The 24,356-nt window shown below is 40.9% G+C and overlaps 1 protein-coding gene across 1 annotated transcript; it reads left to right on the top strand.

Annotated features, from left to right (window-relative positions):
* Positions 1 to 34: 34 nt before the first annotated feature.
* Positions 35 to 23,756, top strand: Ttc1 (tetratricopeptide repeat domain 1). The gene is made up of 8 exons (XM_055610699.1): positions 35 to 101; positions 1,342 to 1,695; positions 7,446 to 7,506; positions 9,537 to 9,649; positions 13,369 to 13,405; positions 14,216 to 14,364; positions 17,383 to 17,437; positions 23,145 to 23,756. The coding sequence occupies exons 2-8, from the start codon at positions 1,375 to 1,377 to the stop codon at positions 23,276 to 23,278; spliced, it is 870 nt and encodes a 289-aa protein (XP_055466674.1). The 5' UTR covers positions 35 to 101; positions 1,342 to 1,374; the 3' UTR covers positions 23,279 to 23,756.
* The last annotated feature ends 600 nt before the right edge of the window (positions 23,757 to 24,356 follow it).

Genomic DNA, 24,356 nt, shown 5'->3' on the forward strand with positions numbered 1-24,356 from the left:
ACCGGAAGTGCACCTGACGGAAGTAGAGGGTCTGGGAGGCCGGAGCGGTAGAGAGCGGAGCTGTGAGGTTGCGGAGAGCGCCGTGGGTTTCGCGGCGTGGGGTGAGGACTGTGGCCGGGGACAGGCGCGGGGCGGCGCGGGCTTTTCTAACCTTGACTTAGATCTGGGAGGAGAGCGACAGCCGCGTAGAAGCGAGGCCTGCGTCTTCCTGACCCGCTGTTTTAACTTTTCTTGGAACGGGTTAGGAAGAATTCGGACTCCAACGCGACAATGGGCCAATGGCGTGGTTTTGCTACGACCAGAAGAAGGGTCTGACTCAGCTTCTAGGGCGGCCGTGGTTAATAGGCTGCGCGTAATAATTACTCGGGTCACTTAAAAAAAAAAAAAATACAGGGGCCCTGGCTCCACTGCAGACCAATAATGTCAGGATCTGGACAGCAGCGTCGCGCAGCGAGGGTTGAGAACCAGCCCCCAAAACCTGGTTCTACCGCTCGAGGATCCTGTGAGAACATCTGCGCAAAGACTTCCCTTCCAGAATTAGCCACCTAGGCTGTACGGTTTGGCATTTCGGTTAACTTGATGAGCACGGTTTGGGCACAGGTGCCATCTTGGGCTCCACAAGAAACTTACTTCGTTTTCCCGTGGCGATGGTCGTAGCCCAGGCGGACTTTGTTGTTTTCTGTTGCTGACTTGGTCATTTAGTTTGAACAAAGATTAGAATCGTTTCTTTTTCTTCCTGCCACTGTTTTGGCCTCTGCCTAATTTTTGCCACCCAGAAAACAGCAGGACGTGAAAGAGTCGCATTAAAATCAGCCTTTTAAATTAGGGTATGGATTGAGGGTCTGGCTGAGTGGTTAAAACGGTGACTTAATCTATTTGGGGGTTGGGGAAGGAGCTAATATAGGGTCTCATGTAGCCTAGGCTAGCCTCACACTTGCTATGATGCCAAAGGATGACCTTGAACTTCTGGACTTCCTGCCTCCATCTCCTAAATGATGCAGGGATACGCCACTACACTTGATGATACCCTGTTTTTAAAAATGACTCCCTTGGCCCAGCATGGTGGCACTTGGTGGTTGGAGGAGGCAGAGGGCAGGTGAATCTCTGAGTTCGAGGCCAGCCTGGTCTACAAAGAAAGTTCCGGGAGAGCCAGGGTTACGAAGAGAAATCCTGCCTTGAAAACCACAACAATAAACTAATTAAAATAATGGCTCCCAGGCAAAAGTCAAGTTGTATTTGGGAATTGGATGCAGAGGTTTATTTAGGTGTGAAAGACAGAATTTAATACATACATAAACATCATTACATAAAATATTTTTTTTTCTTTTATTCTTTTTCCAGACATTTAGCCTTGCTTCCTTCCCTGAACTCAGCATGGAGGAGAAGTCAGAAAACTATAAGGTTCCAGAAGATCTGTTCAATGGTTTGAAAGTTACAGACTCTCAGGGAGCAGTGTCTGCTAGCCCCCAGGTTCCTGATCCCAAGGATCAGAGCAAGCCACTAAAGGATGCTGAAACGCATCCCCAGGAGGACCATGGGGAAGAGGAGTGTTTTCATGACTGTAGCGCCTCATTTGAGGAGGAGCAATCAGGGGCGCACATGTTGGGGAACAAAGCCAGTGATGACTCAAGTTCTGAACTGGATGAAGAATACCTAATTGAACTGGAAAAAAACATGCCAGAAGAAGAGAAACAGGTAAAGGGCTGTGGGTTATCTGCCTCTTAAGCCACTTTTGTTGGCGGTGGTGTTGCTTTGGGGGGATATGTTCTCACAGTGTCATCTTGATTGAACTGAAACTTAATATGTAGAATGAACTTACAACAATCCTCTTGCCTTTGCATTCCAAATGCTGATGTTACAGACCTGAGCCATCATGCCTGCCTTACTTAGAACTCTTCTAAACTTTTAATTCATTACTGTGTTTGTTTTCTGAGGCAAGGTGTGACTGTAAAGCTCAGCTTGAACTCTACCTCCCAGTCTTCCTACCCTCACTTCCACAGTATTGTGACTATAGCATGCAGAACCATTCAGCCTAACAAAGAACTTGCTGGGTTTTCCCCATGTATTTAGAACTCGATCTTCTACCTCAGTGATCTATAACATGCTTATAACATGTATCTATACTTATACCTTTACCTTCTTGGTTTTTTTGTGGCTTTAGAGATCAAACCCAAGCCCTGGGCAGGTGCTCTACTGCTAAAGTACATTTTCACTGCTGCCTTTTACTTTTTCTTAAATGATGAGTACTAAGGTTAAGTTGCTAAAATTTCTGCAACGAACTTTTTGTAAATGTATTTAGCACTGTGTTATGAGTTGCGCTTGTTGTGTTGGAGAGATGGCTCAGTGGTTAAGAACACAGGCTGCTCTTCCAGAGGTCCTGAGTTCAATTCCCAGCAACCACATAGTAGCTCAAGACCATCTATAAAGGGATCTGATGACCTCTTCTGACATGCAGATGTACAGACAGACAGCCCTCCTACATTTAAAAAAAAAAAATTGTGCTTGTTAATTTTGAATACCTTAGTGGCATTGTAGCTACAGAGCATAGTAAGTGTCAAGGGATACATTGTGGAGGGTAGTAGCTGTTTGTTGGATACAAAAAGTGTACAAGCCACTAAGCTAATGTTATTTGTTTTAAGTTAATGTGTGGGTAGTAAGGACAAGACCACACACTTAATAGATGATAAAACTGATTTCTCCAACCACATTACCTAGACCAAAGTCCAGAGTGTGTAGCATTTAATGAGAAAAGTATAGCATTTAATAAGAAAACTTCATTCTCAGCTTCCCTGTCTTGGAACTGCCCTGCTGGCACCCTCCTTTGTTACCTGACAGGATAGTCAGAGAAGTTACTATGGTGTTGGAACTTATCTGCAAAGAACATGAATGAAGATTGTAGTTTATGCCACGAAAGAGTTACTTACTGAAGTGTTTGGGATAGAGCACCAAAGGAATAGGTTGAGATAGGATGTGGTGGCAGATTCAGGTTCCATAAAGAATCACTAAAATGGATTTCATGTGAAGGATCATTTAGGAAAGCTGAGAAGAGATCCAGCAACAACAGACAAAACAAGGAAATCCCTTCTTTTATGTATTTTTAGAAGGGACGGTTCTGACTGCAGATACGGCCTTACCGCAAGATGGGCCTGCCTTGTCACTCCCATGTGCTGTGAGCTTAGCAAAAGTACTAGCTAGGAAATAGGACCACCAATCAGGGTGTCATGGTCTTGGGCTCCACTATCCAGCCCCACACTCCCACCTCAGGACTTCTGAGTTCAGTCATAGCTGGAGAAGCAGCAAAGGGGCCTGGCTAATTCTTTTACTGCCATATCATCTGTGATCTTACAAGAAGAAACATCCTTAGTTTATCTCTTCTTACCCGTTTCTCCCCTTCTTTCTTTGAGGTGGTTTGCTTGTTTTGAGACAGGATCTTAAGATTTAGCCCTGGCTGGCTTCAAATTATGACAATCCTGCTGATTCCTGTGTTACAGCTTCCCAACCTACTGAGCTTACAAGCATAGGCTACTGTGCCCTAGTTTGTTTTCCCTTGAGACAAGGTCTTGAAATGTAGCCCAAGATTTGTACTCATCATCCTCTTGCCTCAGCCTCCTGCATGCAAGTATCGTTGGCATATGTCTCACATGCACTTTTCACTCTTAAATAATTGGTCTTAACATGAAAGTTATCTTTGGGGCAGACAGTAGGGTAGGGAGGATTTTGGAATGGGGTCTCCTGAGATAGCTCTGGCTGGGTTCAAACACTCTGTAGTTTAAGGTGACCTTGTACTTCTAATCCTCCTGCCTCTACCTTCTAGGAGCTGAGATTGTAGCCCAGGCTAGCCTAGAACTCATACAAATCCTCATTCCTTAACTGAGTATTGAAGTTATAGATATGAGCTACCAGGATGACTAGAACTTTTTTGTCCATTTGTTTTGGAATGGGGTTTTTGTTTTGTTTTGTTTTGTTTTGAGGGGTCATGAAATAGGGTCTCAGGCAGCTGAGTCTGCCGTTAGCCAACTCTTGATCCTCCTGCTTCTACCTTCCAAATGAATAAATATTTGCAAGTCTGCTAGATTTAATATCAGAAAATACTGAGAGACAGATTTTGGGTGCATATATGTGTTTGGAGTGTATGTGTGTCTGTGTCTGTCTGTCTGTGTTTATGTATGATCAAACCCAGGCCATAGATAGATAGAGTCATACCTCCACCTGAGACAGTTTTTACTAACAGCTTTTTTTCTGATTGTGGATCAAGCTTCTTTGTGTGTGCACACATGCATGCATTAGTTCATTTTATTTGTTGGTTTTTGGAGATATGGTTTCTCTACGTGGCCCTGGCTGTCCTGGCTGTGTGAACCAGGCTGACCTTGAACTCTGAGAGATCTGCCTGCATCTGCCTCTGCCTCCCCAGTGCTGGGATTAAAGGAGTCCATAGAGATCTTGATTTCACCGTCCTCTTTCCACTGCCTTACAAGTAGCTAAAATTACAGGTATGTGCAACCAAACCCAGCAAAAACAAGAGATTCTTGATTCTTGATTTTTTTCATCTGTAAAAAGAGCTGCATGCTCACCTCTCTTTGTTTTGGGAACACAAGTGAGCTGATAGGTGTGGCAGAAGGCAGTAAGCAGTGAACTGCTGTATTAGTAAGGGGTGTGAGTTTTTAGTACTGTAGTGGAGTACAGTTTGGAGCCAGGTGTGATAGTCAGCCTGTAATCCTAGCAGGTTGTGGGACTAGGGCATGAAACTTGCTGTGAGTTAGAGGCCTATCTGAACAGAGGCAGAATTTAGGTATTGAAAATTTGATCACTCAAGGGTACTAGTTTTCCTTGGCAGCTTTTCTGATGCTTGACAGTACAGAACACTGTTACTATTTCCCCTTAAGATCTTTGCTCATACTGAGTAAAAAGCTTTGTAAAATTTCTTGGTTCCAATTTCTGCGAAAAATAGAATCCAAGAGCAGATGTTTCCTGTGAGACTTCTCTGGAACATATTAAAAGGCATTGTGGAGGTGGGTGAGAGAGCTCTTCTGCACATGGGAAGATTCTGTTCATAAAGAGACCTGGGAAGGGACCTGTAGTGCTGCAGAATACCAGCCCTGCCGCCATGCGTGCATGAGAGATTTCTGGTGCTCAGCCTGTCAATGAAGTCTGTCCTTGAGTTTCAGGAACATTGCAAGGTACATGGGCTATTCTTTGAAGAATTGTGTTCAAGCCACAGAATAAACTCCTATGTATTTGGATCAAGTTAGTCTCTTGACACAACTAGGAAGATAGTTTGGCTCTCGCCCTAAAGTGCCATTTTTAGCTGTTTTCGTGGAGACAGTCAACGTGCATTAATCCTCCCTGAATTTACAACATCAGTGGAGCAGGAGATGGTGGATCTATCCACTGTGCTGCACACTAGGAAGCTGGATTCCAATTTGTCACTGAGAAGAGATTAACTGACCTCAGAGTTATATTCCAGAGTTCTTGGTAAGGTCAACTTTTAGACCTCCTAATTATGAAGAATTGGTAAAAATTTCTTAGGCTGACCTGGATTGTCTATCCTTTTGTAGAAGGCCCAATGAAAACAGAATGTTAAAATTTACCAAGGAATCAGTAGTCTCATGTCTTTCCTCTTTCCTTGCAAGAGTCTCATCTGGTTGGCTGCTTAATCTGCAGAAATACCCTTACGAATTTTGTCTCTGGAGAACAGACATGAAAGGAGATTGAGATTAGAGTTAAAACAGGGCACAAAAGTCCTTAAAGGCTGGACAGAAGCTGACAGATTTCTGCATTAAAATGATTGTTTTCTTGGCTCTTAAGCATCCAGCCCTGCATTCCTGTTTGCAGGCTTCTCTTGTGTTGGTACCATGTTGAGTGGCTATACTATTGTCTATCACTCCCCGCTATACTATTGTCTATCACTCCCCTACCTAATAAAGAAATCAGAGAACCTGTGTGCAGCTTGTTGCATATTTCTGACCAAGACCTTGAATCTAGATAAAGTGAGACAAAGACATGGAGGTAATTAGAATTTAATTTGCTGCTTTTGCAGTCTGTCTTGGCTAGACTAAGCACTTGCATTTTCTGCTTTGGTCATCAAGAGACTTGCTTTGCACCCTAACTGTCTGTTCAGCTTATACTTGAAACTTGCCATTGGTAGCTGAGTTCCTTATCTCTTTCTGTAAATATACTCCCTAATATGCTTTGCTGAGGATTGTGTTTTTCTGGTGTTCAAAACCTGTAGCCAGAGCAGCAGAGAACATTACAGTCCAGTCACCTCTCATGAGTAGTATTGGAAAAATACAATCTTAGCATTACCGTTTTTCTTTTTTGTCATCACTGCCACCCGTCTAGCTGTATACTCTTAGAACAACCCTTCTCAAATGTGACCTATGAGAAAGGGGTGTGTTTGCTTTCTACTTTTGGTGTTAGCAATTAGCTCTAGAGCCTCAAGTATGCCAGGCAAATGCTCTAGGGCTGGCATGCTCTATCCTGAAATGAATTACTGTTGTGTACATACAAATGTCTGTCTGGTGCATAGTAGATACCATTAAAAAGTTGTGTCAGTTTACACCAGGCTTTTTGCATCCCTACCAAGATTCAAGTGTTCTGTTTGATCCAACATCTAACAATACATGGCCTTCTCAGTAGCACATTTAACAAGTCTTCTCAAAAGAAGTAAGATTTCTATTTTGGTCTCTAGTCTTTTTTTTTTTTTACTTAAACGCAGTGTTACTCTCTGTAGCCCTGGCTGTCCTGAAACTTACTCTGTAGACCAGGCTGTCCTCAAACAGCAAAAGGATCTGCCAAACTCTCCCTCTAGAGTGCTGGTATTAAAGGTGTGTACCATTACCACCAGACATGGTTCCTAATCTTGAGAGTACCACTTATTTAGGTTTTAAGCTTCTCTTGTACATGAAATAGCCTGCTCACATTAATTTTTTTTTCCCTTTGAAGTTTTTATTTAGTCAAAGGTTTCAGTATTAAATAGAGAGATGGGAGAGGGCTCTATGAGTTGTTTTTATTTGTTTACTTGCTTTCTCGGCGGGGGTGGGGGATGGGGAGTGGACAAACACTATCCAGATATGGAAGGCAGGTCTCCAGGTGGTGTTGCCAGTTTGCCTTGGAGCAACCACATTGTCAGGATGTCCCTTGAAGGAAGCACATACCAGATTCAGCATGTTCTATCTTTTTTCTGCAGGGTAGCATTTGTTCTGCATTTGTGTTTGATAAATTTGAAGTCATCTGTATAAGTTGCTGAATTATTAGAAGCTAAGAGGAGAGAGTCTCAAGTTTAAGTTTTTGTTCTTGGTATGGGGTCTCAGCTGTAGCCCAGGCTGGTTTCAACTTCTCAACAGTCCTCCCGCCTCAGCCTTCTGAATCCTGAGATTACAGCGTGAGCCACTGTATTTCATTCATAAATACTGTGAAAAATTGCGTAATGCTTTGATCTCTTTCAGAAAAGAAGAGAAGAGAGCGCTAAACTAAAGGAGGAGGGGAATGAACAGTTTAAGAGAGGAGGTGAGGTCTACACTTCACTAGTATTTGCTCACTCAATACTTGCCCTTTCAGAGTCCCAGATATACACCAGAGAATAGTTGCGGAGGGCAGTTAGTTCTCTGTGCTTCACCACACCAGGAATTAATCTGTCCTCAGTCACAGCAATTACTATGAGGCTCTTGTACCAACATAGTTTTTTCCTGTAATTTAGGTTTTAATCCAGAAGTCAGGGAGAAAGCTATTTAGCTTATGCTTTGGAAAACCCTAACTGTACAGTAAAAGCAGCATCCAAGTGTCCGTCCCCATTTGCTACCTTCCAGAAGTTTTTATTGTTGTAACAACAATAAAACTTGTTTAGGTTTTTTTTTTCTTTCTGGTTTTTGAGACAAGATCCCACTGTCTAGGCCAAGATAGAAAATGATGCTCCTGCCTTAGCCTTTGGAGAACTAATTAGGTGTATAGACATTTGTCACCACACCCACTTTTTTTCAAGTGTCTTTTTCTGTGATTGTTAATTAGATTTTAATTCTTTTAGCTAACTTCATAAAAAAAAAAAAAAAAAACAGGCTCATATTAGTTAGAAGTCAGAAAAAATCAACAATGGCTGCTTTGGTCCCAAACTAGACAGTGGGAATGTGTGCAAGAGGGAGGGATAACATCTCAAATCACACAGGGTATGAGAGAGGCTGGGGATAAGGCTTAGGAGTTCTGACAACTTCTCCATCCTACAAACTCATCCAGTACACTACACCTGTTTCCCTCCTGGGGCAGCACCATTACTCACCAAGAACCTGTCAGTAGATCCTGTGTTTGAAGATTTCCTCCACCAACAGATAACGCTGGGTTTTCATTCAAACCCCAGCAGTACTCTTTTATTTCTTGACATTTCCTGTCTTTGCTTAAGAATGTTTTGGAGTTTATCCCAACAATACACTTAGTGTTATGCAATCTGTCACATTTCAGAGTGCTCATGACTAAGAGAGCTCTCATGTTTTCCTCTACTTGTTTTTAGGTTAATTTGTTTGTTTGTTTCTTATGATCTCCTTTCCCCCTCACCTGCCCTCAAAAAAGGTCTTCCTATGTAACCTTTCCTGGTCTGGAACTCAATATGTAGAACAGGATGGCCTTGAACTCTTCAGTGATCTACCTGCCACTCCTTCCCAAGTGCTGGTGTTAAAGGTATATGCCTCCATGCCTAGCTGGTTTACTTTTTGTTTTGGTTTTTTGAGACAGGATCTCATCATGTAGCTTTTGCTGTCCTGGAGCTCACTATGTAGACCAGGTTGGCCTTGATTCACAGAGATCCACCTGCCTCTGCCTCCCATGTTCTGGGATTGAAGGCATGTGCTACCATGCCTGGTTTACTTTAATTTTAATACTGAAACCAATAGTTTGTTTCCTCCCTCCCTCCCACCCCCAGTGCTAGGGACTGGATTAATACTGTGCACCTACAATCAAGCATTCCATCACTGAGCTACACCCCAAACCTTTGAATTATCTTCTTCACTTTGAATCATGGACCTCACATTGTATTCTTTCACCCACCCAGCCCCTTAAACCCCCATGGAAATTCATTTCTAAATTACTGAATCAAATGAAAGCTGAACAAGGAGGGCATGCAGCTACTCTTGACCATTGAGAGCTCTTGTCTGGCAGCATGGTCAGCGGTCTCCCAAACACATGCCAGTCTGGTGCCATTGGGAAGAGCAGGTACTGTTTCCTTACAGAGAGAAGAAAGGGGGAACTGATGTTTAAAACCTAATGACCTAGGACCATCTTTTCATTTTTGGTCCTAAGCCGGACATGGTGGTGCACTCTATTAATCCCAGCACTCAGGAGGCAGGGGCAGGTGGATCTCTATGAGTTCTAGGCCAGCCTAATCTACAAAGTAAGTCTAAGACAGAACTCTACAGTAAAACCCTATCTGAAAATCCAAAAGAAAAAAAGAAACAAACTTCGGTCCTCTGAGTAGGAAACTGTATTACAACCTGACAAAATAATAATAATAAAAAAATCATAATGACTGTTCCATCTCCTGGTATTATCCTCAGATTACGTAGAAGCTGAGAGTTCTTACAGTCAAGCCCTTCAGATGTGCCCATCCTGTTTCCAGAAAGATCGATCTGTTCTGTTTTCAAATAGAGCTGCTGCAAGAATGAAACAGGTATGATCCACTGGCCTTTCCCTAGGTGCATGATCTTCCAGTGCTCTGTAGGGTCATTTTTCTCCAAAACTAGTACAGGGCTTTCAAATTGCTATTCTTTTTCTGCATGTATTCCTATGTATTTCCCTGATAAAAAGTGTAGTGAGAGGCTACAAAAATACATAGAGAAGTTTGACTAAGGTTCATTTTAACATTCCTCATTAAAGCATCAGGGAAAATTCTTTGATAAAGGCAGGCTGAGAGGTTCCTACTAACTAGGAACCTGTGAACTAGTTAGGAACTAGTGAAGCAGGGAGGCAAGGAGTACACATCCTGGAATAGGCAAACACTAGTTAAAACTCCAGATTAAAATATGAAAAATCTGATCTTTACATTTGCTTCTTCCTGTTACCACTCTCAGGATGCATTTTGTCACTGCAAAATGGGACCTAAAAACCCTTCAGTATCAGTAGATGTACAAACTGTGTGCCTGGAGGATCTGAGACTCTGCTTCTGCAGTTGCCTCAGTTAGTGATTTGTTGTTGTCATTTAAAATTTTTTATTTTATTTTGACTTTTATATGTTTTTCTTTTTTGTTTTGTTATTATTGTTTGTTTTGAGACAGAGTTTTGGTAGTCCCATTATGGCCTGGAATGCGCTGTCTAGCTTATGTTCGCCTCAGACTCTGCAAGCTATATAGCTATCTTTCTGTTTCAGCCTATCGGTGCTATGATGACAGCTGTAAGCCATCATCTTCTTCAATATTTTTAAAGCTGGACTAGCATAATAAACTAGTTGTTTTGGTTATTTTACTATTATCTGTAACAGAATCTCATTTGTAGTTCAGGCTGGCCTCATCTCTGCAGTCTTTTCAGCCTCAACCTTCCAAGTCCTGGGATTACACAAATGAACTACCACTCTACCACTCCTGTCTAGACAAGGAATTACCAAAATTTGTATTCTTGCTGATGTTAAGTGTATGTGTCCTAGAAGACCCAAAGCAAGTGGTACTCTGACTGCTCCTGTGCAAACAATATCTTTATTAGCGCTGAGTTTGGGGGTCATTTTGTTTTGTTTTGTTTTTTTTAATTGCACTTACATACTTGTACTAGTTCATTTTCTTGTTGCCATGATGGGAGACCTGAAAAAAAAGAAATTTAAGTCAGGAGGAGTTTATTTTGGCTCACTGTTTCAGGGTGTACAGGGAAGGCACGGCAGCAGGCGCGTGAGGTAGCTGGTCACACTGCATCTGCAGTCAGGAAGTGATGTGTGCTCAGCTGGCTCTTTCCTCTTCGTTTAGTCTTGGACCCCAGAACATGGACAGGTGCCACCAGCATGTAGGGTGGGTCTTCTTGCTTCAGTCTCAAAGCTCACTTGCAGACATCCAGAGGTTTGTTTCTCTGCTAGTACTAACTCCTGTCGGGCTGACAATCAAGATTAACTGTTATAATGTTGTAAGAAGACCATAAATTAGAGGCTTAAAAGTTGAGAAGAAATCAGGAGAGTGAGACAGCAGGATTACCAGGAATTCCAGGTAAACCTGGGCTACCGAGTGACAATCCATCCCCACAAAAAAAAGAGAAAAGTAAATAAACAACAACAATAAAACCATAAATTGTTTTAATTAATTGAGAAGAATTTCAGAAAGGCAAGTTTGCAGGCTGGCTAGTATTGCTGCCTGGGAATCCCTGGGCAAAATACACATTTCATTTCTGAAGGCAGTGAAAGCCAACATGGTTTAAGTGGCTTTTACTCTAGGTCTAGCTAACTAATCCCAAAAAGAGTAGGCTCTTTAAAGGAAGCAAAAGGCTTTATGTTGTTTTAAACTACTGACTTTATATGTCATATAGATTGCTTTACATGTATGGGTTTGTTTATCCTTGTGTTTTAAACCAAGGATGTTGCAGTGAGTAAAATGCCCCAGTTCCTCAACTGAATAGACCAACTAGTGATAAGATGTACTACAACCCGATTACAGCTTCAAGGGAGCTGGAGGATGGCTCAGGGCGTGTGAGTGCTCGCTGAATGAAGGATGTGACTTCAGATCCCAGCATCCACTTAAAAAGTTGATGTGGCCATGAGATGCCCGAAACAAAGCACTATAGGGGTGCAGGGACAGCAGAATTGCTAAGACTTGCTGGTCACTGGCAGAGAGTGGTAAAGAAAACCGACAGCAGCATTCTCTGCCAATGGGCGCATAGGTGAGGCATACATATAAATTGTCATAGTAGCTTCTAGAAAGAGCGTACTATCTCAAGTGTACATCAAGTGTACATTTAAATTGTAAAGGCTTTTTTTTTTTAAAAAAAAAACAAAATTATTTGATGACATTTCTTCACTTTGGAAATCTGTTAAGTAGGAAGAAACAGACATAAAGTTATGCTCATTTCTCAATTATAGTATATCTTCTTTCTCCCTCTTCCTCCTCCTCCTCTTCTTGCTCCTTCCTCCTCTTCCTCCTCCTGTTCCTCCTCCTCCTCTTCTTAAAATATTCTTTTTTCATCTAGGTCTTCTCTGTAAACAAGTTCCAGGTTTCAAGTTATATAAAGTCCATAAAGACTAAGATAATTTGAGGGCTGAAGAAATAGTTCAGTTTGTTAAGTGATTCCCTGTCAGCATGAGAACCCACATTCTGTCTTCAGAACCCAAGAGAAAAAGTTGTGTGTTATGGCATGTGCTTCTAACCAGGGCTGGGGAAGCAGATCCTTGGAGCTCAGTAGCTGGCCAACTTAGCTTACTTTATGAATCCCAGGCCCAGGTGAAATATTAAATAAGAATGTGGCGGTGACCTTGATGTTCACTGATTCTTCTAGAGAAGCTAGTTTCCTTCCCCAACTTACCTTTTAAATATCCCTCAAATAATAAAAATCTTTTCTATATGGAATGTAAATTCTTTCATTGTATTGATTTCTATGATAAAACCTGATTATAGGATATTTGACTTCTATTTTTCATTGATAATTAGAATTAGGTTTATTAAAGTGATACATACTGTCAATAAGGCTGACCCAAAATAGCACACTTTTAAGTTGACATTCAATCTCCAAATGTATCACAAATCCTAGCACATTCTCCACTACGGACTTATATTTTGTCTAGTGTGCATAAGACATTTCAAAAGTAATTGTTCACACCATGGACATTTACAGTTCACTTCCCCTGTTCATCGATTTTACATGATCCAACTATGTTAAGGTTTTAAATGTCCTGGTTTAGCAATTTCAGGAAATAACCATCTTTCTTTGTGCTCTTGCATTTTTTGAGCCATTTCTCCAGCCACAGTCTTTTGATGACGATTATTATTATTCTCTCATATATTACATCCTGACTATAGTTTCTCCTCCCTCCTTTTTCCCCAGTTTCTCCTCACCCTACCCTAGATCCACCCTCACTCCACCTCCCCTCAGAAACTAGCAGGCCTCCCAGGGATAGCAACCAAACATGGCAGAGCAAACTACAATAAGACCAGACCAGACGTATACCATCAGTATACATAGTTTTTGTTTGTTTGTTTGTTTTTAAGACAGGGTTTCTCTGTAATCTTGGCTGTCCTGGAACATGCTCTGAAGACCAGGCCTTGAGCTCAGAGATCCATCTGCCTCTGTTTCCTGAGTACTGGGATTATGTCTGTTTAACTTAATACTCATCTCTGATGATCAGATCATGCCAGTGGGCCCTTAAGCCCTTGAGATGAAACTAGAGGAATTTATGTGAATGTCGTCTGTCATCTTTCCTTACAGGACAAGAAGGAGATGGCCATCAGTGACTGCAGCAAAGGTAAAAATTTCTGTTGACAAAAAGGATCGTTGCCTCAACTAGACAGACAGGTTTGGATGTGTACTTAGGCAAGTGTCCCCTCATACTGGGGCTTTTTAAGAAGCAGCTTTGTGGGATAGCATTTTCAGGGACTCTTCGTAGAAGTCATCTGAGAGAAGCATGCTTTCAAGTGGATTTTCAGCCTATTTCTTACAGTAGTAAATATGTGAAAACATTTGAAGCTGTCTCAGCATCAGAACTGAAGTGTGGAACAGAATTCTCCTGTAGCCTTTAAATTACTTGCCTTTGTGACTCAATAAGGATCTTAGTTGCTGAACTCACACTCACAGCTGTTTGGATATATACATGTGTAGATCATAGTCTATGATCTTCATATAGAGTTTTTCCATGCAGGTTTTTTTTTTTTCCTGAGTTTAGATCACTTAATATTATACTCTAATTTCATTCATTTTCCTGAAAAATATTTTACAGCTGATTAATATTTCACTTTGTGTATGTACCACATTTTTCTTACTTATTTGTCTGTTGATGGGCATCTAATTTGGTTTCATTTCTGTGGCATTGTAAATAGAGAAGTAATAAACACTGGTGTGCATCTATCTTTCTGATAGGGTATCTCGCTCTCTAGCTATACACTCAGGAGTAGAATAGCTGGGTTATATGGTAGTTCTATTTTTAATTTCTTGGGGAACTTCCAAACTGAGGCCCATGGTGGCTGTATTAATTTGCACCACACCAGTAATGAATGACAGTGCCTTTAAAGGTACTCTCAACTCTTTCTTGAGATAACAGTTTCTTTTTTGTTTACAGCAATTCAGTTAAACCCTGGCTATATCCGTGCAATACTGAGGAGAGCAGAGTTGTATGAGAAAACGGACAAACTAGATGAAGCACTGGAAGATTATAAATCGGTATTAGAAAAAGATCCATCAGTCCATCAAGCAAGAGAAGCTTGTATGGTAAAACAAAATTTAAAGTTTTTTCTCAGGGCAGGTTTGGGGGTGCCTGGTTTTTAATCCTAGCACTCGGGAGGCAAAGGTAAGGGGATCTCTCTAAGTTCAAAGCCAGCCTGGTCTATTTATGTTCCAAGTCTATTAAGTTCCAGGACAGCCAGAGCTGTATAAGAGAGACCCTGTGTTCAAAAAGAAAACAACCAAAAAGTATTTTCTCTTTCTTTTGCTTTGTGTATAGTGAATCTTTAGTCTTTTGGATCACAACTAAATTTTGTTATTATGATTACCAAAATACTTGGGAAATAGATCTTTGTGATGGCTACTTACTTGCTGGAACTGTGTGCCATTTGATCGCCACCTGAAAGTAACATGAATGAGTCAACATGAGTGCACACGGTGTAAGCACTAGGCAAAAGAAAACTAATTATGGAACCAGGTGGACTACATAGAAAGACCCTATCCCCACCCAATAAATAAATAAATGGTCTGTGTAAGCTTTTCTTTGTCGCATCAGAGATATTTGTCCCCTGTAGTAACACAGGTTACTGAATGAGTCCTCTAAACTATTGTGCATGAGTGTTTTGCCTGTATGTATGTATGTGTACCACATGGTGTTTGGTGCATATAGAAGTTACAAGAAAGCATCAGATCTCCTAGAAATGGAATTATGGGTGATTGTGATATACCCCTTTGTGTTTGTTCACTTGGAAAAATGTATCAGTCTAGCCCAAGTTGACCTAAAACTCATCATCGTCTTGCCACCACTTATTTTGGTTTTTCTGGGGACAAAGAAAGTCTTAATATGTAGCCCTGGCTGGCTAGTAACTCTTTACTTAACGAGACTGGCCTCTAGCTCTCAGTGATCCTTCTGCTTAAGCCTAGAAAAGTACTAGGATTACAGGTGTGTGCTCCACAACTGGCTTATTCACCAAACTTTTATTGAGGTCTTCTTTTGATCTTATACTTTACTTACACTTCACTATTTTACAAGCATCAGAATATTTAGAAACATCATTTTCTATTTCAGATAGCATTTACAGATCAACATTTTTTATAGCAACATACTTTCACAACTACACGTAATTATTGGCTCCACCTTTCTTATTGTCTGCTTGCTTCAACAACTAAAATTTCATTTTACATCAAAACATCACTTTGGTTTTGAAGCAGCAGCGAGATACTGACATTTCGTTGACATCTATTTATTGATGAGGTTCATATTCTCTTAGTATAATAAGTATGATATCCAATTAGTTACCTCTAGCATCAACCTAGAAGAGAATAATTAACATACTTATTTCACTTTTAATTAACATTTCTTTATCTAACATCCTTCTTCTTATCGCATTCTTAATTCCCCAAATCAACATATATACAGAAAAAGCATATCCCTATGAATGTGGCTTCGACCCTATAGGCTCTGCCTGCCTACCATTCTCAATAAAATTTTTCAATTACATTCCTTCTATTTGACCTAGAAATATCCCTTTTACTACCCCTACCATGAGCTGTTCAATCACCAAATATTCACCAAATAATATTTTACACCTTCATTCAACTATCAGTTCTATTTCTAGGCCTAGGATAGGAATGAACACAAAAAAGCCTAGAATGAACAGAATTAACTGCTGGTAATTAGTTTAACGAAAGTTAATGATTTTGACTCATTAGATTATGATAATTTCATAATTACCAAATAATGACACCTATATTACTTAACTTAATTTTATCATTTATTTTCTCTCTATTAGGAACTCTCATTTTTTGATCCCATTTAATATCAACACTTACGTTTAGAAGGAATAATACTCTCCTTATTTATCATAATCTCTTTATCAGTTCTTAATTCTAACCCAATAATTTATTTTGAGTACCCATCATTATTCTAATATTTTGCAGCATGCAAAGCAGCTGTGGGTTTAGCATTACTAGTAAAAATTTCAAACATATACGCAACAGACTATGTCCAAAACCTTAATCTCTTACAATGCTAAAAATTATTTTTCCTTTATTAATATTAATCCCCTTAACCTGATTATCAAACAAAAAATAATCTGAATTAACGTATCATCACAGTTTTCTAATTAGCCTTATTAGTCTAATTCTATTATGACATAATGATATAACTAACATTACCTTTTCACCCATATTCTTTTCCGATGTCATCCCAACCCCATTTGATCTAGACATTGTTTAGACATGAGAATGTGATGACAAGACTCAGCAGGTAAACGCTTTCTGCCAAGCCTGATGCCATGAGTTCTATTCCTAGAACTTACATGGTAAGAGGAAAAAAACTGTCTCCAGACACAGATGCATGTAGATACACACACACTCAAATGTAATTTAAAAAGAACTGAGAGCTAGAGAGATGACTCAGTAGTTATGAGTACTTCCTGCTCTTGTAGAAGACTCAACTGAGTTCCCAGAACCCACATCAGGTAGTTAACAACCACGTAGAACTTCAGCTAGAGGATTCTACACTGTCTTCTGGCCTTCTGACATAAACACACACACACACACACACACACACACACACACACACAAAAGCAAATATTTTTTTAGGAAAAGTGAGAATATGGGAGGTGAGTTGGAGTAAGGCTTGTGATAATGGACTTATTTGTAGCATTATTAAGTCACTGCTTTTACCAGCATGAGAAAAGGAGATAGGATAATTGATAGTAAATAGGGTCAAAGAACATGATATATTTAAAATGCAGTCCATTAGATTATATAACTAGCATACCCTAGTAAAATATTCACAGTGTTCTGGCACATACCTGTGATCCCAGCAGGTGGAGAAGAATGCCACAAATTCAAGCCCAGCCTGGAGCAACACTTTGTCTCAAAAAAAAAGGAAAAAAAGAAAAGAAAAGAAATCTATTTGTAGTCTATTTGCAACACCAGTGCATTTTTTCTCCTTTATTTTTCTTTAACTTGTCTGGTTTTTACATGATATTTTTAAACACTTCTCAAATTTAAGTAAGAATTTTTACCAAATGCTATTTCTTCTTTTTTCCTCAGAGATTACCTAGGCAAATTGAAGAACGTAATGAAAAATTAAAAAAAGAGATGTTAGGTAAGTTTGCTTTTTTTACTTTCTTTTGATTCATAACAGCCAAAAACCGTCATTGTTTTTATTCACTTAGAGAACATAGCAGTTCAGAATCTCTTTGAGGCATATGTATAAATGTGCCATGTATATTGTTGAGACTGCTGTGTGTGTGCATGTGTCTGTGTGTCATTGTAACTGCAACTTTGCTGCAATACTAGGGACAAAGCCCTTCTCAGCTTTTTTTTTTTTTTTTTTTTTAATTTCGGAAAGTGCAATTTGTCTTAGATAGGGGATCAGCTTTTTCAGGAACCAAATTTTTACCTTGTCTTTCACATGATAATTTCAAAAAGCAGTTTAGTTTCTGCATTACATAATCACCTCTTAAGGTTTTAAGTTTATTTAGTGTGTAGTCATTACAACCAGTAATGTCAGAGTTTTGGTTTGAAAATGGCACTAAAAATCTTTTTAGTGCTTGAGAAGACATGAGAAATATGTGCAATGGGGAGAATGTTGAGGAGATTACTCAGAGGACCTGAGTTCAGAGCCTCACAACCCATATTTTTAAAAAATGCTAGGCAGAAGGGACTACACCTGTAATCCTAGCACTGAGAAGATGGAGACAGGAGGGCCCCTTGCCCTCTATGGCCAGCTGCTCTTACTGAATTGGGAAGTTCCAGGTTCAGTGAGAGACCCTGTCTCAAAAAATAAATCAAACAGGAATAGAAGATACCCAGTGTGGCCTCTGGTCTCTACTTGCACGCCTGTGGACATGTGCACAAAATGGAGAAAGGGTAGAAGGGGTAGTTGGGGCAGTGGATTCATTTATCCCATTATCTAGTTAGTTTTCATATTTGTCTGAACATTTCCTAGTTAGAATCAGAGCTCTTGCATTTTGCTTTATCAAGAACATGGTTCCTAGACAAACTGTATTGTCTGTTTAACCTTTCTCACACATCTCTGCTCAAACACTGCCACATCTTCCTTATGAATACTTTCACAATCTTTGATATGCATTGCAAGGGCATGGGCCTAAAAGAAAATATAAAATACATTAGCTTCACCATATATGGCTTGACATCAGTGTTTAGAGAAGGTGCACAGACTTTCCAGTAGATCACTCAAGTAGGTGAATTAATGGACTTTATACACTCTTAACCTTCTTTTGCCCACAAAATTTTTACAGGATTCTATGCATACAGGTAATGCATACAATATATATATCAAACATTCATTGATAATGAATCATGAACTTTATTTAAAGTAACTCTTTAAGAAGCTAGAGAGAGAGCTCAGCAGTTAAAAGCATTTATTATTCTTGGAAAGAACCGTGTTTGGCTCCCAGAACCCATGTGACAGCTCACAACCATCTGTAATTACAACTTCAGAGGATCCGGCGCTTCTGACCTCTCTGAGTTCTTCCATACACATACACTCAGATGCACACACATAAGATGAAGTTAATATTCCAAAAATGATAATTCTTTAACAGAATTTAGCGTGTCTTAAATATAAGAGCAAATTTGCATAGTAATGAGAAATGTATTTTTACATAAGAATTAAATCTAGGCTGAATATCTGATGCTGCAAGACATAGAACATGTTCATTGTTTTCAGAGTTACTTGATATTTTGATTTTATAATTATCAATCCTAAGAACTCCACGTGACATAAATACATGCTACAAAGTTGCAGAAATATGTTTAGGGCCATTTGGGAAATTTTGCTACTCTGGCCCATGAGCCTAAACTTGCCTTTGGAGAGAGTTTCTCAAAATTTAATGCACAGCCTATTATCACTAGAGCATGGCCAAAATGTTGAATTTCATGTCTACCCCAGACATACTGAAGTGAAACTGGAGTTGAACCCAGCAGTCCAAGTTTTGACAATTTACGTTTAATGATTCTTACTAGGGAATATGACTGCACAGTAAGGAGAGACAATGTGGTAGAGGCAGCTCAGATGAGGGGATCTTATGGGTCAGAGTAGGATGTGGCCATCCCACAGAAGTGCTAGGGAAAAATTTGGCTCAGCAGGTCGGTCACTAGGTTTCATCTTGCCTTTTTTGTGTAATCACAGCAAAGAAAGCATTCCTGCTTATTCTCAGGGTAAATGATCTCACACACAGGATCTTCAAAGGGATGTTTACATAATGAACTACTTGGGCTACTGTGGTAGAAAGTTGCTTTGGGTCAGGGAAACTAAGATTAATCAGAACTGGCTCTCTACTCTTAAACAGCCTTGTGAGTACTACCAGGTTTGACTCTTCTCTACCATAAGATCCTAGTATAGATTCCACCTTTACAAGGGACATGTAGGCATGTTCATGTTGAAGGTGCCAAGTTTGTTACAGGAGGGAATAAGGAAATCTGATTGCTATCAAGCTAAGAGACAGCATTAGCAGCCTAGGACAAGTATGGCAGATAGGCTGCATTGTGGATGAGGCTGCTTTAGCGTTTGAACAGTGACACTGGCCTAAACAGCAACAGGAATGTGTGTGTGTGATTGTGTGTATTAAGCAGTCTTCATAGAAGTTGGCTGCTTCTCTGCCATCATCATAGACAGCAAAAACTGACTTTTTCAGACACTAAAAACTTGAATCCACCATATATGTTGTTATGTTCCTTTGAGTTCCCACTGGCTGAGCTGTGGCTTCAGACTCTTCACCAGGCATCATAGAGATGTTTGTTCCATGAATAAATGTGCTCTTGTATAATATCATGAAACTGTAACTTCCAGAGCACACTTAAGCTTTCCCCATTTGGTCCATTCTTCACTTTGCCACCAAAAGTGTCAAGTTTGAAACTGTTTTCAAGCTGTCAGTGGACTCCTGTGGCATAGCATCGATAGACCACCAGGCCTGGCTCAGGACCTGAATACAGGCAGAATGTGGCCTCCTGTCTTCTTCCCCACCCATTGGCTGTGTGGCTCATTGTCTCTGCCTATGTCCTTTTATTATTATTATTATTATTATTATTTATTATTTATTATAATTTATGCACTATGTATCCCAGCTGTAGCCCCCTCCCTCATCTCCTCCCAATTCCACCCTCCCTCTTTCTTCCCCCTCCACTCCCCTTGCCTAGTCCACTGATAGGGGAGGCCTTCCTCTTCTGTCTGACTCTATCCTATCAGGTCTCATTAGGACTGGCTACATTGTCTTCTTCTGTGGCCTGCACCCCCCAGGGGGAGGTGATCAAAGAGCTAGCCTCTGAGTTCATGGCAGAGACAGCACCTGCTCCCCTGAGTAGGGAACCTGCTTGCATCCTGAGTGAGGTATCCCAGAAGCAGAAAGACACACATGGTATATACTCACTTATAAGTGGATATTAGACTATAACATAGGATAAACATATTAAAACCTATACTCCTAAAGAAGCTAAACAAGAGAAGGACTTTAGGGAAGATTCTTAATCCTCATTCAATAGGGCAAATTGGATAGACATTGGAAGCAGGAGAAGACAGGGAACAGGACAGGAGCCTACCACAGAGGGCTTGTGAAAGACTCTACTAATCGAGGTATCGAAGCAGATGCTGAGACTCATAGCCAAACTTTGGGCAGAATGTAGGGAATCTTATGAAAGAAGTGGGAGATAGAAAGACCTGGAGGGGACAGGAGCTCCATAAGGAGACCAACAGAGCCAAAAAAAATCTGGGCCTGGGCCCCCCTGCAGAGACCTATACCCCAACCAAGGACCATGCATGGAGAGGACCCAAAATCCCTGCTCAGATTAGCCCATAGACTCAGTCTCTTATGCCTGTGTCTTATCTTCCATCAGATTCTCGTTTACGTTATTCTAGAGACCACATTGTGCACATCTTTCCTTCATCTGTACTACAAAAGGAGCTGTACACATGCACATTGCATATGTTAAGTGAATCAGTCCACCAGGTCTTAGGTTTTCCCTACTGTGGAGACCTAACCTTGTGCTCTGCTCTGTGTCTGTCAGATCAGGGTCTTGTGCTGCAGCTTCAGGAAAGCCACCTAGTAGCCTCTACCTGATCTAGTCCTACACACCTAGGCAGCCCATAGGTGGCTGATAATTTTAGTTACCTCTGCATTTGCAGAAGCATGAAATTCAAAGGTCCTCATGCAGGCAGGTCCTTCAGCTAGTTGGGCAAACTGAGGACCTAGGGAAGTTTGAATACTTTACTTTTACCTTGGGATAGTCTTTGTGTAGTCAAAGGATGCTTTTCCTTTAGTACAGACCAGCCTGAAACCAAACTATTAGTGCATAAGAACACTGCACTAATAGAACGTCCTCCATAGAGCATGATGACATACTGTTACCTCACTTTGTAGTCCAGGCTAGACGCATGAACTCATGGCAGTTCTCCCGCTTTAGCCTTCTTAGTGCTAGAATTACAGACGTGTACCATGGACATGTACATGTGGCTTTTTTTTTTTTTTCCTTGCCCTGTTTTAACGACCCCAGAATAGGCTCCTGTTTGTGATTCAGGTTTCCCTAAGGATACCTGTTTTGCTTTTTTTTTTTATGCTGTGATATCCTACCCAAGTATCTGTTCCTGTTTCTGTGCTTCTGGCCTTTTGGCTGCTTGGGGGTACAGGTACCCAAGGTTTATGTCAGTGGTGCTCAAGGACAGCAGCAGTGAGCATGTGCGCTCCAGATTTCAGTTTGGAGCACCTACAACAGAGTGATTGCCCTGGGTTCTGGGAGCTGACTCCAAAATAGATAAACTTTTCTTCAAATATGTTAAGTCTCTATGGGCCAGTTCTCAGATGAAGTCCAGAAGCTTCCACTGTGCAGACCATGCAACTTTACAAGTTCTTCACTTGGTCTTTAGTCTGGTGGGGACTCAGGGTGGTGAATGTTGCTAGCACAGCATAGGAGGGAGCATAGTAGTCTGAGGGCTAAGCTGCCTCTTCCCATCTACCCTCATCCATATCTCCATGAAAGCAGGCCTGGAAGAACGTTAATGTGGTTTAGAAAGCACTGAAACTGTATTCTCCCATTGCAGCCAATATTTTCTAGAGCAGTCATAGTTTTGTAAATTTTTTCTACTATTCCATAAATCCTGAAGATCTGCAAGTTCCATCTTAACACACAAACTCCATGGGCCTCTTCCTTGTTTTTGGTATGTCTTCATTACCTAAGTAATGAATGAGTAAAGCCTGAAGCTGGGGCTGGGGACCCTGAACTGTTGAGATTAGTGGCACTATACAAATGAAAAAGATCTCATCCCCCACCCCAACTCCTGCCGCAAAATAACAGGAGCCTTGTAAAAAGCAGAGTGGAAAGCTGTGTAAATGGGAGAGGCTCAGCAAAATGTTCCATGTTGGATTGAATTCAGCAGATAGCTACTGTCAGTTTTTGTTGTGGTGGTGTTTTTTTTGTTTGTTTGTTTGTTTTGTGTTTGTTTGTTTGTTTGTTTGTTTGTTTTTCTGAGAGCAGATGAGTTAGGGAGACCCTGTCTTCCTAGCCAGGAAGGCTCAGTCAGCCAAATGCCTTCACCCAGAACTTAGCATGGAAGTCCCTAACCTTGGGCCATTCTAGCCAGCTTGACAGCAAACTGATCTCCCTGGAGGGAGCCTGAAAGACCTGGAACTCCAGTTTTTGCTCAGGCTGTAGAAGGACAGCACCACTGAGAGGAAAAAGACTGAGAGCCCTCCCAGAGAGTGTCGGGTTACTGGAAACTATAGCATGTGACAAGAGGCAAAGGCAGCTAACCTTGCTTGTTCCAGCATTCATCTGAGTTGTTTTTACATTTGCAGGTAAACTAAAAGATCTCGGCAACTTGGTTCTGCGACCTTTTGGGCTCTCCACAGAAAATTTCCAGATCAAGCAGGATTCTTCTACAGGCTCCTACTCCATCAATTTTGTTCAAAATCCAAATAATAATAGATAACAGAAATAACAGTAGTCTTAAAGGCTGACTGGGAGGCCATGTACTGTTCTCAAGGAGCAAGGCCCTGCAGGTGTTTGATAGTTAAAGGTATCTTATCTAGGAAAGGCTGTGTAGTAGAGCCCCAGCCGCCTTCTTGCTCTTGTTTTATGATCAGGGTGGAATGTGCCTCCTGATGTAATCAGCCTCATTAATTTCCATTTTAAGGTGGTGTCTGTGCAGCTGTTGTCCCTGGTTCTGGCTGTTTTTTGTCTGGCAGGGAAACCTGCTTGTCAAGGCTGAACTCTTAGAGCCACACAAATGTGCTATCCACCAAAAGCCTTCCCCCTAACCATGCAAGCCTATCAGTTGGGTGATGACCATACGTGCTGGACAGGGTCCCCTCCTGCTGCCCCTCCCTGCTCATACTCATTCAGAGGCTTGCAGTACAGGGACTTCAGCGTTCTTGAGTTCCTCCATGTTAATAAAAGCTTTCTGTGACTGTGGGGTCTATGTTGTTAATTTTGTTCCCATTAATAGCAGCTGAGGCAGAGTCTGTGACATATGAAACCAGTCCTGGTTTCAGTCAGGGTCACTGATTCTGAACCCACAAAGCTAAAGTTTTTGCTGCTTGACTCTTTCTTGAATAAATGACCAGAATTCAGAAATCCTGCCTTAAGCCATCTAGAGAAACCTTTAGCTTTGTATGGTTGTGAAATTAGTGGTTCTGAGCAGGCATCAGTGCTAATTTTAGCTTAAGATCACATCATTCAGAATGGTATGTGTGTCACCAAACACAACTGTGCATGAAGGCGGAAGTTTCAAGGAGAGGTTTTTGGTTTTGTTGTTGATTTGTTATTGTTTCCAAAAAACGTCTGTTGATGCTAGTGAGTTTTTGTGAGTTGAGTGTCACAGTGACACATGGGCCTTATTGTGGGGGTGAACTGCCATGTTTTGTTAGCTGTGTGTGATGACTGCCCTGGAGCCTCCACTGTAAACAAGATTAGTCAAACGTGCCTAACACCAAGTAGCTTTTGGCTAAGGTTTCCATACAATGTGTGTGTGTGTGTGTGTGTGTGTGTGTGTGTGTGTGTGTGTGTGT

This window comes from Psammomys obesus, unplaced genomic scaffold (genome assembly GCF_907164565.1).
Source record: "Psammomys obesus unplaced genomic scaffold, mPsaObe1.curated_primary_1811, whole genome shotgun sequence".
NCBI lineage: Eukaryota > Metazoa > Chordata > Mammalia > Rodentia > Muridae > Psammomys > Psammomys obesus.

Coding starts and splice junctions, on each gene's coding strand:
- Ttc1 (XM_055610699.1), top strand. CDS start 1,375: ATGGAGGAGAAGTCAGAAAACTATAAGGTTCCAGAAGATCTGTTCAAT. Junction 7,507..9,536: donor TGAACAGTTTAAGAGAGGAG/GTGAGGTCTACA, acceptor TATTATCCTCAG/ATTACGTAGAAGCTGAGAGT. Junction 13,406..14,215: donor CATCAGTGACTGCAGCAAAG/GTAAAAATTTCT, acceptor TTTTGTTTACAG/CAATTCAGTTAAACCCTGGC.